The 15,029-nt window shown below is 34.6% G+C and overlaps 1 protein-coding gene across 1 annotated transcript in view; it reads left to right on the top strand.

The window, feature by feature from the left end:
- BCKDHB (branched chain keto acid dehydrogenase E1 subunit beta) overlaps nt 1-15,029 on the top strand; it is a gene marked incomplete at its 5' end in the record, with an annotated part of 229,743 nt that overhangs the window by 163,938 nt on the left and 50,776 nt on the right. The window contains one exon of the mRNA XM_079716325.1: nt 5,440-5,526. Coding sequence (XP_079572451.1) covers nt 5,440-5,526 — 87 coding nt within the window. The remainder of the gene's footprint in view (nt 1-5,439; nt 5,527-15,029) is intronic.

Genomic DNA, 15,029 nt, shown 5'->3' with positions numbered 1-15,029 from the left:
TCTGATCGTGTGTGATGCTCATGCTGACTGATCATAGTTGCTAGGCATATTCTAACACATTGTTAGCTTGTGATTAATTGTGAAGTTTTTCTAGCTAATGTGTCAAATGCATTTGGCTACTAAACAAGAGAACATTTCAGAAACTTAATTTATCTGCAAAAATATTTGAGGCTAATTAAAATCATGTCCTTAATGCTTCTACATTATATAATTGTTATCAACATGCTCTTGATTGATGAAACAAAGGTGTACGACTTTACTATTACTTCCGCTCATATGTATTTATAAGAAGATTTGATTTCAAAAGGAATTGGTAAAGGCCAGCTTTGATGTTTCTTTTGCTTTTCATTAGCTTTTATTCAGATAGAAAATATTAAAAGGGCTGTAAATTGCCTACCCAAAGTGTTGCCTTTCCTACTTTATCTTATCAACTATCAGAATAGGCCGCTGAACTTGATGTTGGTCAGGTTGAATTACTTTGTAGGAAGAAAATCTTGCCATAGGTGTTGAGTAAGAGGTTAAAACTACACTTCTGCTTTTTGAATGTGTGTTGCACTTTCAGGCATATGCCAGCTTAATGGTCTGCCTTTCTGTATCATTTTCTCCTGGAATGACAGCTTAACAGTCTTCCTGTTTGGATTGTGTTAAAATCTTTAGAGGCTACATTCACTAAAACATGTGTCCCATGTTTGGGCAGCCAAAATCTGTGCAATCATTTTAATGGAGTTTAACTTAGCAACTCTGCTATTACCACAGCTATCTTATTGCTAAAGCTCCATTAAAATGTCCTTAATTTGGAGTCTGTTATTTCCTATTTACATTGTTCTGGGATGTGCTGAAGTACGCTTTTGCACTATCTTAAAAATGGATTTTGCACAGTGTTTTGTAATAACATCTAAGGGAAAAGAATCTGAAAAAGAATATATATATATATATATACACACACACACACACACATACATACATATATATAGCTGAACCACTCTGCTGTACACCTGAAACTAACACAACATTGTAAATCAACTATACTTCAATTAAAAAAAGGACTTTGCTAAGAAAGCAGTAGCTTCAGGACATTAAAGAAGGGCGTGTTTAATATAGTTAAATTATTTTAATAGATTTTTATCTAGTTAACTTTTCTTGAGTGGCATGGTCTGAGCATTGGGCTAGGTATCCCTCATAGATAACTTGATGTTATGGCCATTAGTAATGATGTCTGGGCAGAAGATGGACAATGGGGAAAAGTCATGAAGTGGCCAGACCAGGAGTAAGGTATCTTAAAGTTTCCATCAGAACAGGGGTGTCACAGTCTGTTGGTTGTTGGCAATGTCATTATGTGTTCAGCATTAAGATTTTGTTGGCTCCTCTTGAATCAGGTGTTGCTGATGCCCTTGGGGAGGGGATGACAGAAAGAGTGAGAATCTCTGGGAGAAATCCAGGGCAGACCAGTGCTCACCAACTTAACTGCTGTAGGCTGTTTCACTCCTTGCCTTTCAGAATTGTTTTTTAAGTTTTCTTGACAAATTTCTCAAGGCCTTGTAGGGAACAAAGCTGTTTTGTTTCATGGTAGGGGACACAGAGATGGGTCCTCATCTTGAACTGGTTCAGCTTTCCCTGGTGCCATTAGCTGCTCTAACTCACTGCTACTCCCTCTGGGTAAGTCCAGAATCCTGGAGCAGATCTTAGTGGCAAGAAGTTGAAGAGGCAGATACTGGAAAATCCAGCCTTATGTGATCTTTCCTGGCTATGATAGGTTTAGCTTTCATATTGAAAAGTTGTTTAAACTCTTAAACATTTTTTTCAAGTGGTGAATTACATTTATCTCAGAAGAAAACTTGAAACTTGAAATATCACTTTTTTTCTAAAGAAAAGGAATTTTAAACGCTTATTAGCATTTATATCTATAGTGATTTATTTTTAAAAGGTTAATGGCTATCTCCATTGAAAGGCACCATATTTTTACTCTCTAAGTAGGTCAAAATGCTAAATTTGGCTAGAAAAATTTCCCGGCAGTTGGATGTCATTGTGCCTAAACGTATGAAAATGAAATGCTTGTTAAAGTTGACAAAAGACCTAGGTTAATCAGAATGTCTAGTTGAATCACAAAGCATGGAAAGAGTAACACTCTCTTCAACTGTGTATATTTGCAATGATCTCATTATCATAATATTAACAAAGTGTGAACAATTTCCAAAATAGAAAAGAAGATATCTTCAGAAATTTTAGTAAACTGAAATTGTGAATGATAAAAAGCACATACCAAGTTGCATTTGTCATATACCTTACAAAATCATGGGATTCTATTATAGTCTCAGCCTTTCATGATGTATGCTAATTCTTTGAAACTGTCAGTGTTATGTCTATATTTAGGCATTTTTCAGAATTTTGCTGTAATTTTATTATATATCTTTTAATACTTTTCAGGTACTAGATGATTTTAAGAAGCAGAAGTGAAATTTAGGTGCTTTCACAATTCAATGAAGTAAAGTAAAATACTCAGCTCAGAGCCTAACACACAGCAGCTCCTGTGACAATCAGTTGTTTATGATTTTGATCATTATTTCTGTCTCCTCTTGTGTTGCTGTCCCCTCTCTCTCTCACTGGTTTGCTTGCTTTGACAGTTTCTAGAGCCTCATAGCATTATTACTTCTCATCTTGTGTCTGCCCTTCAGCTCTTGGTGTTTTAGAAATTTCCGGAATTCCTTCCAGAACTGTCAGCATACGGTTCCTGATCCAAGAACTCGCATGTTTACCTAACACACTTGCAGAGCTGTTGAAGAACTTCCCCTTCTTTGATACCAATAGCTGACTTCCCATTTTGTCTGGGATCCAAAAGCTTGAAGGTCAAGAGATGAGCTGGATATGATCCCGACATACAGCTATCATACAGAGCCTGGCATGGGGGGGTGGCTGATTCCCTGTGTTTTCACTGTGCCTCTTTGCTGCTGGGGTTTGGGACCTCAGGGTTCCCTTGTATCTGAAGCTAGTCCTAAGATACCATAAAAAAATTACGTTTTTTGAGATTATGACTGCAATGTCACATGTATTTGTTACCTTCAGCATTAATTTAAAAGGGCTTTCCCTTTATTTTTCTTTATTTTAGACTTATTGAGAATATTTTCAGTAATATAAAAATACTTTTCATTTAAAGTAAAACAAAACCAAAAGTTCTTTCCCTACAATTCCTTCACTGTCAATCTTCAGGAGAAACAAGTTTTGATAGTTTGGAATGAATCCTTCCAGACTATTTACACATGTTGGCTCAATATATATAGCCATGTTTACTGGTGTCCATTTTTCACAAAAATGAGATCATATTATTCTGCAATTTGCTTATTTTACCAATTAACTTGTCATGGGCACTGTTCCATGGCCTCGGTCTTTTTCATGGCTGTATAATACTCTGCTGTATTGATGTATCTTGGTTTATTTAGCTTTTCTCCTGCTGATTTTATCCGCTTACACATCATGTTGCATGGACTCCAAGGGTTAGTAGCTTTTGTCCTGGGTACATCTGTGCTTAGTTTCCCCACTACATTCTGCAGGCTAGAGGAAGCCTAGAACATTTGCCTTGGTTGCTTATTGGGTTGTCATTGATCTTGGATTGGCCTCAGTTCAGATAAAAAGCACCAACGCTGTTGTGTGGGGTTTGAGGGGAACAGCAACATTTTTATAGCTGTTTCTCTTTTCTACCCTCTAGCTGGGTTGTACCGTCTAGCTGGGATGGATTTGGGCTATATCATTCCTAGATGCTCTTATGTTGGCAGAGTTCTGGGATTCAGAGCTATAAGAAAGTTCTGATTGTCAAATCTGTTTCTTTAATCGGCAATCCTTAAAGTCAGGACATCTTTTTAGGGAATACTTTAAGAATACATTTGTTTTTTTCATGATTGTAGAATATTTTTGTCTCTTTATATTTCTAACCAGGTGCACTGAAATTTAATTTGTGACTTTCACTTTGGCATAATTAACCACAGTCATAAATTAAAATACCAACATATTCCAAGGTTAATATTTCATTGGCGGGGATGGCATTCATTAAGGTGTTCATAAAATTTCATATTCTTAAGTCACTATTTGCTTAGTAGATACGGTAACTTATTTTTGTCATGGCTACTGGCCATATCTTGGAGTTTAACATCTGCTGGCTGAAACTGCTACACACTTTTGAAATTCTAAACCCTAATTGCCTAGAATGAAGGCAATATTTTAATTTATATACAGGCATACCTTGGAAATATTGAGGGTTTGGTTCCAGACCTCCAAAATAAAGTGAATATTGCAATGAAGTGAGTCACACAAATTTTTTGGCTTCCGAGTGCATATGAAAGTTATGCTTATACTACTACTGTAGTCTGTGTAATAGCATTATGTCTAAAAAAAGTACATATCTTAATTTAAAAAATACTTTATTGCTAAAAAAAATGCTAACCATCATCTTACAATGCAGGGTTCAGTTTGTAAAAACTGCAGTTATGTGCAAAGCACAGTAAAGTGAAGGGCAATAAAACCAGGTCTGCCTGTAAGTTTTCTGTTTGGAAGATTTTTATTTCATGTTCCTAAAAGAGTAATGTAGAATTTAAAGAAGGTGATACAAAATTATTAGAAATGTAGAGGAGAAATTAAGACTTCTCCTTTGTAATATGGTAATTGTGTAACATATTTTAATCAGTAACTTGCTGTTGGTTTTAATATTTTTTACCTTCCTTCACACTGGCATCCTGCTATGATATCATAGCTATACTTTTTGATTTATTATTGTACAGAGTGTGTCATGCACAGTGGGAACCACCACACCAAGCCAGTGTCGAGAATACATCCTTATTTTCGGTGACATTTTCTAGTTTAAAATAGAGTTGTGGTCGTTAACCATATTTCAATACACTTGAACGAAGAGAGTTGTAACCCTTTTACTTTCCCGGTGATTTCTTCGTGCTTGGTTTCCTTGAATGTCTAGTGGCTTGAGCTTTTCCTTTGCTACGGTTTTTACACGATATCTTTATGTTTTCCTTCTCCACACAAAAAATGTCCTAAGACTATTTATTTATATGCAAATATACTCCCAAAGGAACAAAAAGGCACTTTCATTCTTAGAGCTATATGAGGAAAAAAATGATATTCAGATACAAAAATGTGAAATACATTCAGTTTATAACACAAAAATATAATAGAAGGCATTTTTAATGACATACATAGAATTACAAATCTCATTTTTCTTTTGCACTAGGATTATCTACTGAAAACTTTTTTAACAGTGCAAAAATCAAAGAACAGTCCAGATGAAAGGGAGTTACAACTTATTTGGCATAAAATTGAATTGCTAATTTTTAATTATTTATTGGATTTAAATAATTTATTTTTATTACTTAATCAAAACTACCATCATATACTTGAAAATATGTATTCTCTTCAACATCAGACTTTCCTTTTCTCTTTCAGTCTGTGATCAAAACAGGGCGACTGCTAGTTAGTCACGAGGCTCCCTTGACGGGCGGCTTTGCCTCTGAGATCAGCTCGACGGTTCAGGTAGAGTAACTTTTTGGCACTGATGTGAGCGTTTGTGCATTTGCATGTGTCTAATCCAAGAATAAAATTACTTATCACAATATATAAAAGCATGCACTGTTTAGAAAAGTACATTTTTCCGTCTGACTCCAACCACTGTCCTTTAGATAATGGTCTAATTACATCTTCTAGAAAAGAAATCTTAAAAGCTGAAAATTCCTTAATAGGAAGAAGGAAGTTTGAAATAATCTTAGTAAACTAATGTCAGTTATATTTGCTAGGTTAAGAGGAAAAGAAAACTCTTAAATTTGAATGGGATATTTCTCTTTTAATAAAACTTATCATGATGAATCTTATCATGAAACGTTTTATTTATAAAATTGATTTTAACAGCCTTCACCTTAGAAAAAATGAATCTGTCAAAAGTCAGTAATTTAAATTCAGTAACTAATTTCACAATCAATAATTTCATTAATTTGATTAATCATATGCTATTGGCGACACTTTAGGAATGGTTTAAAAACATTTCTTTTAAAAAAGGGTTCAGTTAAGATGCTGCATATCAGGAAAAAATTCTACAAACCTCTTTATGGAGGATTTTTACTTAAAACTTTCATTCACATTTATATCATAGATGGGAATAAGATGACTTAAATGTTTCATTTTTCCTAACTTTTTAAATTAAAAATTAAGTAACTATACTTTAAATGGAAAGTTTGTATGCATTTTAAATTCAGAGTATCTTTGCAGCTAGCAAACATTTTACTTCTGTTTACTGGTGGTAAGATGATTTTATTGTTAAGATACATATAAATTGAAAATTCCTTTAAGAGTATATGGTTAAAAACTTGATATAAAATTATGATATATGAGCACTAATGATTTCTACCAATAAAATATCTTTAAGTATGAACTGACAATGTTATAAACATTTTAAAATTAGATGAATCAAATTTAAACAAATATTTTAAAAACTAGATCAAAAGAATTCATAATTATGATAAAAAATTATGCTGTTATTTTTACATGTGGTATATATTTTTCACTAACAAAATTAAGAAAATACTTGAGTTTTGTAGATTTGTTGTCTTCCTTATTATAGAGACTACAATTTGAAACATATTGCTTATCATTGTGTAACATAAATACCTGGTATTTTACTGTGCATTTTATTCATTGAGTAGCGTAATGTAGTATCCCTGTAAAGAAAAAAAGCGGGGGGGCTTGCAAGTATGAATCACTAACACCAAGATGGTATTTCAAGTCAAAGGCAAACTGTAAAAAGAAACTGGGATTTTCTGATTCCTAGTTAATATGTGGTCCACTAAACCCATTTGGCTGTTGCTAATGGAACTTTATCTGACAGCTTTGTTTCATTTTGCCCACTGAATGTCATTTTATTGTTATCTCAAAACTTTCACTTGCATTTAAATGTAAAAGGAAAATAAATAGAACATAGAATTAGAAATTTTAACTAAAGTCCACTTTCTCTAGACGTGCTTTTTAAATTTGAATTCCATTGATTACTATAAGCTGCATAGAATGTAACATATTTTTCGGCTTGGAAAAGAATTAGAAAGATTATCTAGCCTAGTGTCTACTGGTCTTGAATAATATGTGGATTCGTGTCAAAGGAAAATTGTCTCTCAGGCTCCAAGAATACATTTATGAATTCCAGTTTGAGGAACATCATATTATGAGTTAAATATAGTCACAATAAAAAGCTTACACCATCAAGATCATAAACACTGTATCAAAAGCAGATCCTGAAATTATATGATAGTAATCAGTGGTTAAGGTTGTGAAAGAGATTATATAGAATATGGTCATATTTTTTATCATAATATGAAGACACCAAAACAAAGACCACACCTTATAATACTCAGACTCCCAAAATATGCCCACTGATCCTGGGTGTCTGAGGTCTGAGAAATCCTGACCCAAACCAACTGGATTCCTTTAACAGATGAGTGTTTCTCATTCAAAGTGCTTGTGATTGACCCGATTTTAAAATTAAGTGGAAGATTGGGACTAGGACAGGAGTCTTGAGTAAATGTTGAGTATGTACATATGCATTCTTTATTCAAAGTACCCCCACCCCATGAGGAAGATAGAAGTTTTGGATTCATTATAAGATGTTCTCTGTTTTCCATGTTAAAATATTTCAACCAACTAACCACAAAATAAATTAAGGAAATAATGTAAAATTTGTAGAGAGGTCTTAGTTTGATATTTTGAGCAATTAGAATTTGGATTTATTAATATGAGGAAGAATTACAAAATGCTCACAGTTGATTTTGCTTAATTCAGATTTTACTTGTACAAATGGAAAGTGCAGAAAATGAATTTTGACAAAATATAATCAACATTGGATTTCCAAATGTTTGCCTGTGTGGCTTTTATGTATTGACCAGGAAGGAAAAAAAAGCTAGACACCTTGTTTGTGTTTTGTTTTGTTTGGTTTGGTTTGGTTTGTTTGTTTGCTTTTTTGGTAATAATGTTTGCATACAATATAGGGTAATCTGAATAATGCAATCTACTTTTCAGTAATTGTTTCATGCACATATTCCAATAAATGCAGCATACTGTATTGAGCACCTTCTTTACGGAAGGCCTCATTCCCTATTGTAAGTGAAGCCTGTATCAAATTATCCAAGTGCCTGGGCTTCTTTAAACTGAAATCACTTAAGTGTGAGGTGCAGCTGCTTTCACCACTTGGAACGGTTCATGTTTCTGTATTTCTTTTTGGTTGTGTATACTTTGTAACGTTGAAAAAGATAAAGCAGGGTTAAGATTTTGAAAGCAATTTTCTGGAACGGCAGGGAAATGGTACATAGAGAACTTTTCATTGTTGCCCTAAAGAAGTTTGAAATTAGGGGTGAGAATGATCTATACGTTTGAGCACTATGGATTAAAATGCTGAGTTATTCTCATTGTATCAACAAATGTAAATTTTATGTGAAAGTAAGCACATGCAAAAACAATCTGCTCCAAAACCATCGTTTTGTGGAAGGTATTTGATAGCTCTTTAAAAGTTCATGGTTAATCTTACAAAATTGCTCTTAATATTACAATATTTTAAGAGAATGATTATTAACAATAAACTACTGTTTTAATACATTAAAAACTGAGAGTACCATTTTCTGTTTTGCTCAAATTTTAAATTATTTCCCATATTAAAAATTAAGAATCCTGAAGAGAATACAGCATTTTAGACAGTATTTCTTTAAGTTTATAATTGATATTTTTAGGTAGAAAAATTATATCATGCTCTATAAAATGAATATCAAGTAAAGGAACTTTTTTTTTTCTAGCTATGGGAAGTATTGCTGGCTTTACTATTTATTTTTAGTTAGATAAAATATGAGAAGAATGAATATAAAATATGTTCATATTTTATTTATATAACTTTTCAATTTGTAGCAGATGGCTCTTCTATCATAAAAGGAGTTCAGTGTACACAAGTTTTTTCATGCCCGTTGCCTCTTTTTCGTAAAGCCATTTATTTTATTATTTCAAAAAATATTTTTTGTTAGTCTCAGTTTGAAGTAAGTGAAAATCACAAAAGTGATTAGGAGACTATTTTATATTAATTAAAAATAACATTGTAAACTTATATTGATCAATAGCTTCTTCATAAAATTTATATAAATGCTTAGAAAAATCAAAATCAATCCATTGAATCTGAGAACTACTTTGCATTCCTATTGGATTAATTTGGAAGCAAACTGGGAGGTGGAACAAGCTGAGTGAGGTCTGTTATATCTGGCTGTCCTCTGGGGAAGATTTCTTGGTCAGTCGTCCAAAGCTTCACTTGTCTCTTCCCATCTAATTTTACATTCCCATCTGTTCTCACTTTGGGGTGAGGGAACTTTTTCCTTCTTTCCTTTGACACATACCGAAACTTGGAGAAGAACTTGATTTGTGGAAAAGTGCAGAGACAACAGAGTTTAGCTAATTCATTGACCTCATTGTGGAGTTTGAGCAAAGATTTCGTTGTTTTGGAAAATTATATGACTTAGTTTGATGTGATGTTTGTATTCCTCAGCTTTATGTAACCATAGCTTAAAAAAAAAATAAAAATTTTACTGTGCAAAAAAAGAATATGTTAACCTCATCCATTTAAATATTTTGCCTAAATTAATTTATATTATATATTCTCCAATGAAATATTCAAAATAAGTGTTATTTATGAATATTAAGACCAAATAATTCCTGGCATTTTAGTAGCTTTAAACAGTGTACTTTCTTTAAGCCTTGTAGAAACCAATCTTTATTGTTAATTTCTAATACATTCCCATAATTATGAACTAAATCTTGACTCTGATAAGCTTGGGATAATAATACAAAAAATGTTTGTTGTTTTTTTTTTTTCCTTTCTGGATTCAGTGCTTAATAAGAATGCCAAAAATTTTAGGGATTGGGGTTGGCTTAAAGGTTTGAATTTTTTTTTTTTTTAAACACATGGAAGCAATAAGTCTGCAATAAAGAGTCCAATTGGAGAGTATGGTAAATTTCCATATCATTGTTCCATCCTTTCTGTGCAGTCTCTATTCTTAGGATAAGAACTCAGAAATTGTGCATACAGACATATATTTTTAAGGTAATCATATTCTAAAAGTTTGAGAGGGTTTTATAGGGTTTACATTAATCATCACGTAAAAGGAAACTTTCCTAATTTTCAAGTAAAGGAATTTTGCTTTTCTCACTCTTTCATGGTAGAAAGGACTATGCAGAAGGATTTTTTCTTATAAACTTATTATTACCACCAAATTTACCAGCACTTGTTTACAAACGTCAATCTGAAGAAGAGGAATAAGGTCCTAAATGGTCTTGAGATTTTTACATTGTGGAACATGTGTTTAAATAAAATTACCATGTTGATAAAGTAAGAGTCATCGGAGGAAGCTATCAGGGCAGTAATTTGATGAATAGTTTACTGCAATTTAATAATATTATTACTATTTTTTTATTTTTATAGTTTTATTTTTTTTGCGGTACATGGGCCTCTCGCTGTTGTGGCCTCTCCCGTTGCGGAGCACAGGCTCCGGACGTGCAGGCTCAGCGGCCATGGCTCACGGGCCCAGCCGCTCCGCGGCATGTGGGATCTTCCCGGACCGGGGCACGAACCCATGTCCCTTGCATCGGCAGGCAGACTCCCAACCACTGCGGCACCAGGGAAGCCCTAAATTTTTTTTATTTTACTAGTGATTCAAAGCATTTGCCAACAACGAAAATAGCAATCAGGAAATGCATACTTGTATACTATCATCTATCTAGATGGAGCCAAAGCATCAGAAAAGCAGTTTAACATAGAGTATTCAGATATACGATGACCTTTTTAAAATGGAATTTTGCCCTGAAGCCTGTCAAGTGCTCAGTAAACAGCTTCCATGGCCATAAATATGAACCGAGGACTAAATCTTTCCAGGGATGCCTCATGGGTAGATCTGCTGTGTCACTGTTTATGGTGAAGCCCATGTTTCACTCTGTCGGTCCTCCCCCTTGCCCTGACCCCACGTTGTCTCCCTCAATGTCTCTTTCTCCTGTGCTCATTAGTGTACAGGTGGCCAGGCTTCTCCCATCAGCCCTCTTCTTCCTCTCCCCATTCTTTCCTGGGCAGTCTCAACCATTTGCCTGACTAGTCTTAAAACCTTCAAATCTGAAACCTTCAAGATTGGCTCTGCCTGTTGGGCCTTCGACTCAGAATTCCAATTTCATGCTAATTTTGGTAAGGATAAGAAATATGTGGACTTCGCTGGGGGCACGGTGGTTAAGAATCTGCCTGCCAATGCAAGGGACACAGGTTCAAGCCCTGGTTCGGGAAGATCCCACATGCCGCAGAGCAACTAAGCCCGCGCACCACAACAAAGAGTAGCCCCCACTCGCCGCAACTAGAGAAAGCCCACATGCAACAATGAAGACCCAACGCAGCCATAAATAAATAAATATATAAATAAAAATAATAAAACTGTAACTCTATATCCTTAAAAAAGAAGAAATTTGTATGATAAAATGCTTTATGTGGAAGGATTTTAACATGAAACAGGGAGAAGAGGTAGACATCAGCACCTGGATATCTGCCAGTTTCTGGAAATCAGCTTATCTCAAAATGAATTCTATTTCTCCTCAGATCTCTCTGGGCCTCTTAAATTGTCTTCTTATCTCGACCTCTAACGTCTTATCACTTTACTATCCATTATTTTCTTACAGGACACATCAAATGTTGTCCATCATCTGTTCGAAAACCTCCAATAGATCTTCTCTGGAGTAATAAGATCTTTAGGTCAAGATCCTCAGCTGCCCAAACTGATGTTTCCAATGTTATTTTTCATATCCTTTTATGATTCTAGTATCACAGTGATCACACTGGCCTACTAGACATTTCCTGAATGATAATTAATTTGTACAACCAGCCTTTATTGAATACTCTGGGCATAGCCTTAATTTGGGCGTTTCATTCAAGAAATATAGTTCTTGTTTCATAGACACTTAAGAGTTCAGTAGAAGAAATAGATGCTAAACAGATAACTATACTGTGGTACATACTAGGATACAGAAATATTCAGAAGACTATGGGATTATTAAATACTCGATCACCTAACTCAGATGTGATGATTGAGTTAACTCTTGGAGGAGTGAAGTTGGGTGAGGATTCAGGCAGAAGGAACAATATAAATAAGGAGGCAGAAAAAAATATATGATATTCTAGGGGTTACAGTGGTTTTGGTATGGTTGAAGAGTAGTATGTGAGGTTTGTAGCATGAGGTAAGTATCAACAGGTAGGTGAGAATTCGATTCTAAAGAATCTTACATGTAATAGCAAGTAATTCGTTTTTGTGTAGAGGAAACTGACAGGACAGAGTAAAGCCAGCTCACATAGATATAAATTCCAGTTTAAATACATTATTTATGTATTTAAAATACACCTTATAAACTTTCTAGTAAAAAGGAAGTAATATGAACTCAAAAAACAATGGTCACAATTATCATTATTTAAGGCAAAGGGGTGTAACTAAAGGATTTTAAGCAGGAGATTAACATAGAAAGATTTACAATTTAGAAAGACCTCTGGCATTTATGTTAAGGATGCATTGGGAGGGGTGAGGCAGGAAGTCACAGAGATTAATTAAGAAACTATTTGAGTAATTTAGATGAGCGATTTAAGGGTCTTCTGAACCAAGGACACAGGAGTGGGGTTGGAGAGAAAGGTGAATTTTAGAGAGAGGAGGAGAAGGAAGAGTATGAAAGAAAGACTTGCTGACTGATTAAGTAGGAGTCGCGCAGGGAAGGCTTAGCTTGATTTCTAGGTTGGGTGAATTTTGAATGGAGATACCCTTTCACCGAGTTGGGGACTATCATTGGAAAATGGGTTTAAGCACATCGTCGATGGAAGATGATGAATTAATTTTAGACTTGTAGAATTTGAGGTGGGGATGGAAAATGTGTCTCTGCAGCTCTGGAGAGATTCTAAGGTATAGAAAAAGGTTAAGGAATCATCATCTTATAGTGATGGCTGAGGTCATGGATATGGGTGTGATCACACAGGAAAAGGATAGTCTTAAGAAGGGAACTTGCTGAAGAAGGAGTCCTCACCCACATTTACAAGCAAGAGAGGAAGAGCTATAAAGGAGGGTGAGTTGGAATGTCCAGAGAGAAGGAAGGGAGGAAGAGAGAGCCATTATAGAAGACTAGCAGGGGGACTTTTACCATTGAATAGATGGCCAACAATATTAAATGCATCCACGTTTGTCAGCTAGACTGATGGTTGTACCTTGAGTATAGCAACCAGAAGACATTGGTGACTTTGGTGAAAGCAAATGTGGCCCCCATTATATTGGGGCTGGTGAATGAATGGCGAAGAATTAAAGCAAGAAATGTAGACCACTATTTCGAGAAACGTGACTTTTAACGCAAGGGAGAGGGGAATAAAGTAGTTAGAAATGGGCTCAATCTCTCAGTGTTATTTGCTCAGCTTGGAATGCCACCTTCTCAGTTTGAAGCCCTCTCTGGCAGTCTCCATAACTCCCCCGCTCCCTCCACCTCCCCCCACCCCATCCCCATCCTCTCCCTTCCACCTCCAGCCTATCTAGCAATCAGGTTTTCAGTCTCTCTCAAATCTGCCCTTTGCTTTCTATTTCCCTAATAAACTCTAAATGAACCAGAAAAAAAAAAAAAAAGAAGAAAAGAAAAAGAAAACCAAACCACAAAATCTAAAGGAAAAAATGTACACAATAACTGATATTGAGATAGGCAAGCATTTTTGAGCAAAAAATTATAAAGCAATAGGATCAATTATATTATCACAGATTAATGTATTTGCATAAAGTGAAAAATATTTGTGTGACAAGAAACAGGCACAACTGAAAGGAGAATGACAACTGGGAACGTGTTGGAACATGTGACAAAAAATTGATATGTGCCCTGTATTAGACATTCCTAAATATCAATAAGGAAATTAGTAGCCCCTGTATTTAAAGGTCAGAGGCAGATTGTTTTTAGAACTATTAATGGCTAGTAAACATAAAACGATATACCACTTACTATGACTAAAAATGCAAATTTCAGAACGGGATATCAGTCTTCTTTGTTACCCATAAGAGTGGCACTGCTTAAAAATTTTAGTGTTGAGATGGTGCAGGATAAATGTGGAAATTGATTCATCTTCCCAGGAAATCAGTTTGGTAATGTGTATCAAAACTCTGCTTTTGACCTAGGAATTCTAGGTGTCCTCACTTTGGAGTTACGAGAATGGATAAGGGCATTCTTCTCCATGCCTTTCAATTGATTAATAAAATATTGGAAGCAATACCAGTTACAACAGGAATATAGTTGAATAAATTATAATGAACATTGTGGATTTGTTAAAATCATTAAAAGAATAGTTAACAACATTGTAACATTTGTATGGATGTAATACTAAATGAAAAACTCACTAGGCAAGCCTGCAGGTGTTTTACTTGCCCAATTGTGTGAAAAGAAAAAAAAATTATACATTGATATAGGCATAGGAAAAAAATCTTCAAAATAAGACTTCTGTTGATTTTTATTTTCTTCCTCATAATTTATTTTCTATGTACATGTATCATACTTTATAGTAATTAAGAGCTTTCTTATAATTAGATGTCTCTCCCACATGGCATGGTAAGTCTTTGAGTTCTTCCTAAATTGTTTTAAATAAGAAAGCTCGTTTTGCTCATTGAGTTGGTTTTTTAAATTTCATATTTCATGTTGGCGTGTTTCTTAATCATGGACATTGGAGTTTTGGGAATTGTCATTCATAATGGTAATACTTAACTCAGGTTTGTGATGTGGGATAGTTTTAAAACCAGAGAAACCCCACTGCCTAGATCTGGCCATTCTGCAGGTTAGTTCTATCCCCACATGCATGGTATATTTGATTCATTGCTCTCATTATAAAAGTGAAAGCACCATAATGTTGGTATATTCAGATTATTTCATTTTCCTGTGTTAAACAGTCAATGAGACTAACGTTACTAGTATGTAATGATACTAACATTGGG

This window comes from Hyperoodon ampullatus (genome assembly GCF_949752795.1).
Source record: "Hyperoodon ampullatus genome assembly, chromosome: 12".
Classification (NCBI taxonomy): Eukaryota; Metazoa; Chordata; class Mammalia; order Artiodactyla; family Ziphiidae; genus Hyperoodon; species Hyperoodon ampullatus.
Note: the sequence above shows the minus strand (reverse complement) of the source record. Positions and strands in the feature narration are given on the sequence as shown.